The sequence below is a fragment of the Myotis davidii genome, unplaced genomic scaffold (assembly GCF_000327345.1).
Source record: "Myotis davidii unplaced genomic scaffold, ASM32734v1 scaffold107, whole genome shotgun sequence".
NCBI classification, from domain to species: domain Eukaryota; kingdom Metazoa; phylum Chordata; class Mammalia; order Chiroptera; family Vespertilionidae; genus Myotis; species Myotis davidii.
In genome coordinates this window covers 4799773-4802472 of record NW_006383012.1, presented here as the reverse complement: position 1 = coordinate 4802472, position 2700 = coordinate 4799773, and the positions used below count along the sequence as shown (strand labels likewise).

Sequence of the window (2700 nt, the reverse complement as noted above, 5' to 3'; positions counted from 1 at the left end):
ATCCAATGTAATAAAGAAAAGACTAATATGCAAATTGACCTAACAGCAGAATGACCAATCTCTATGAAGTGCACTGACCACCAGGGGGCAGATACTCAACACAGCTGCCCTCGGTGGTCAATGTGCTCTCCTAGGGGGAGCGCCACTCAGCCAGAAGCTGGGCTCATGACTGGTGAGCGCAGTGGCGGTGGCAGGAGCTTCTCCCACTTCCGCAGCAGCCTTAAGGATGTCTGACTGCATATAGAATTTTTTTGATATTTGCAACCATAGTAAAACAAAGATTTATATTTTTGATATTTATTTTATATATTTAAATGCCATTTAACAAAGAAAAATCAACCAAAAAAATGAGTTCGTGTGTCACCTCTGACGCGCGTGTCATAGGTTCGCCATCACTGCTCTAGTGTTTAATAAAATAGGACAACAAACTGTATTGCCTTTGGTAAGAGGTCGCAAGGGAGCTTTGGTTTCCTTTTGCCCTTATGTTTATCAAGTGAGATAAACCAGCCATGCCTCTATTAGTGGCAGTCACCCTCCGCTCTTTCTCCTGTGACCTGGAGTCTATTTAATAACTGCAGCCTCACATTTGACACCCAGCTACCCAGGGGAGCTCAGCTAGCCAACCCATTTAAAATGAGAAGACACTCTGTGCATCTATGGTCGTATGTATTCTATGCCTTTGAAAAGTAACTTTGTGGGTTATATTTTATTGATGTATTCATACAAAGAAGTGCATATATCAAGTGTAACAGGAAGGATTCTCACTAGTGGACACATCTGCATAACTAGTGCCCAGATCAAAAAACAGAACATAACCAAAGTCCAGACACCACCCCTCTCTGTCTATCCCCACAGACACGCTTCCCCAGCAGTAACCACTGTCTTGATTCCTAAAACCAGTTCTGCCATTTTTAAGTGGTATGAAATCTTATAGTATTTATTCTTGAAAGAGATTGTATATTTTTAATGTTTAGAACCAAATTGATTGTCACTTATTTATTCCTTGAAAGGAAAATCTGTACTGTTAACTTAAGAGTATGCTGGGCCTATCCACTGAGCCAAACCAGTTTCGGCAAGTTCTGCCATTTTTAAGTGGTGTGAAATCTTATAGTATTCCTTCTTGAAAGAGATTGTATATTTTTAATGTTTAGAACCAAATTGATTGTCACTTATTTATTCCTTGAAAGGAAAATCTGTACTGTTAACTTAAGAGTATGCTGGGCCTGGTATTTTTAAATCTTGGGCTGAAAGTTTTCTAAAAATATCCTGGTAAAGTCCTGGTGACATATTCAAGAGTGACTTCGGGTTTGGTTCTATTGTGCAAGTGGTGTTTTGGTTTCTAAGGTGGAGTATAAGAAGGATCACGAAAGTAGTAAAGGTCACAGTATCAACTACTGTGAAACACCTCAATTCAGGAACGTGAGCAAGATCTCAAAATTCACCAGTGATGTGAGTTTTTTATGCCTGGGCATTTCTGGGTCTTCTAAGAGACAGTCTATATGAATGTGTTTATGTGTCTTGGAAAAGCATGGCCTTTTCAGCACAGATACCTAACAGGTCTGATTAAAATTGCTGGGACTGGTTGATGTAGTGTTAAATTCTTTTACACCTCCCGATGCACACTTGACCTTGAGTGCTCAGGGCAGTGCCTGCCTGTCCTCTCGCATCCTTCCTGTATGGCAGTATCCGCTACCTAGAGGCGAATGCTGGTGAGCAGAGCATGCAACATCCTCTCCCAATGCAAATTTGTGCTTCTTAACTTAACACCTGGCTGACTGGTCAGGAGATAACTCGTGTCTGCATTTACATTAATTTAAGTCATTTTAAAACTATGAAAGCTTAAAATCACTTAATGTAAATACAGACACGAGTTATCTCCTGACCGGTCAGCAAGGTGTTAATACCTGCTCTTGTTGGACCTGCAGAGTCACCTGGGGAGCCAGATGTTATTCTCTCCCCCGCCCCCCACCCCCCCGTTATAGATAAGCAGCTATATGCTGGAGTGGCATTTGCAAATTTGGAAATTCTCAGAGAAGGTCTGGAGATGTATCCTGGGGAACATAATCTACACCAGATTATGTGACTTGACTTCTGTTTAGTTGTGCGTCCTCGTAGAATTTAAAGTCACTCAGGACTTTGTAAAGCTCAATGAGGAATTTATTTTTCATCAATTAGTGGGGAAGAGCACCAGCTTTGGAGCTGACAGACATGGTTTCACAATTAGCCAAGTGGCGAACTTTGGGCAAATTGTTTAAGCTCTCCAGCCACTTTGCCCATTGTAAAATGGGGATGATGATAATTCCTGTCCTCATAGAGTGAGATCAACTGAGATAAGTAGAATCCTGTCTTGATATATAGTAACACTAGGGGCCCGTTGCAGGAAGATTCCTGCAAGAATAGGGCTTCCAGTGGCTGGAGCCAAGCAGAGAGGGGAGCGAAACCAGCTGAGGCAGGCTTCGCTCCCACTCCAAGCTGCTCCTGCTGGGTTTCCCCTCCCACTCCCAGGCGCTGTGGTGGGTTTCCTCTCCCACTCCCAGGTGCTGTGGCGGGTTTCCTCTCCCACTCCCAGTCCCTCCTGCTGGGTTTCCCCTCCCACTCCCAGCCCCTCCTGCTGGGTTTCCCCTCCCACTCCCAGCTCCTCCTGCTGGGTTTCCCCTCCAGCTCCCAGCCCCTCCTGCTGTGTTTCCCCTCCCACTCCCG

General features: G+C 44.1%; 1 protein-coding gene across 1 annotated transcript in view; it reads left to right on the top strand.

The window, feature by feature from the left end:
* Window positions 1-2700, top strand: part of NRAP (nebulin related anchoring protein) — a 65870-nt gene that overhangs the window by 14046 nt on the left and 49124 nt on the right. The window contains exon 12 of the mRNA XM_006778750.2: window positions 1345-1449. Coding sequence (XP_006778813.1) covers window positions 1345-1449 — 105 coding nt within the window. The remainder of the gene's footprint in view (window positions 1-1344; window positions 1450-2700) is intronic.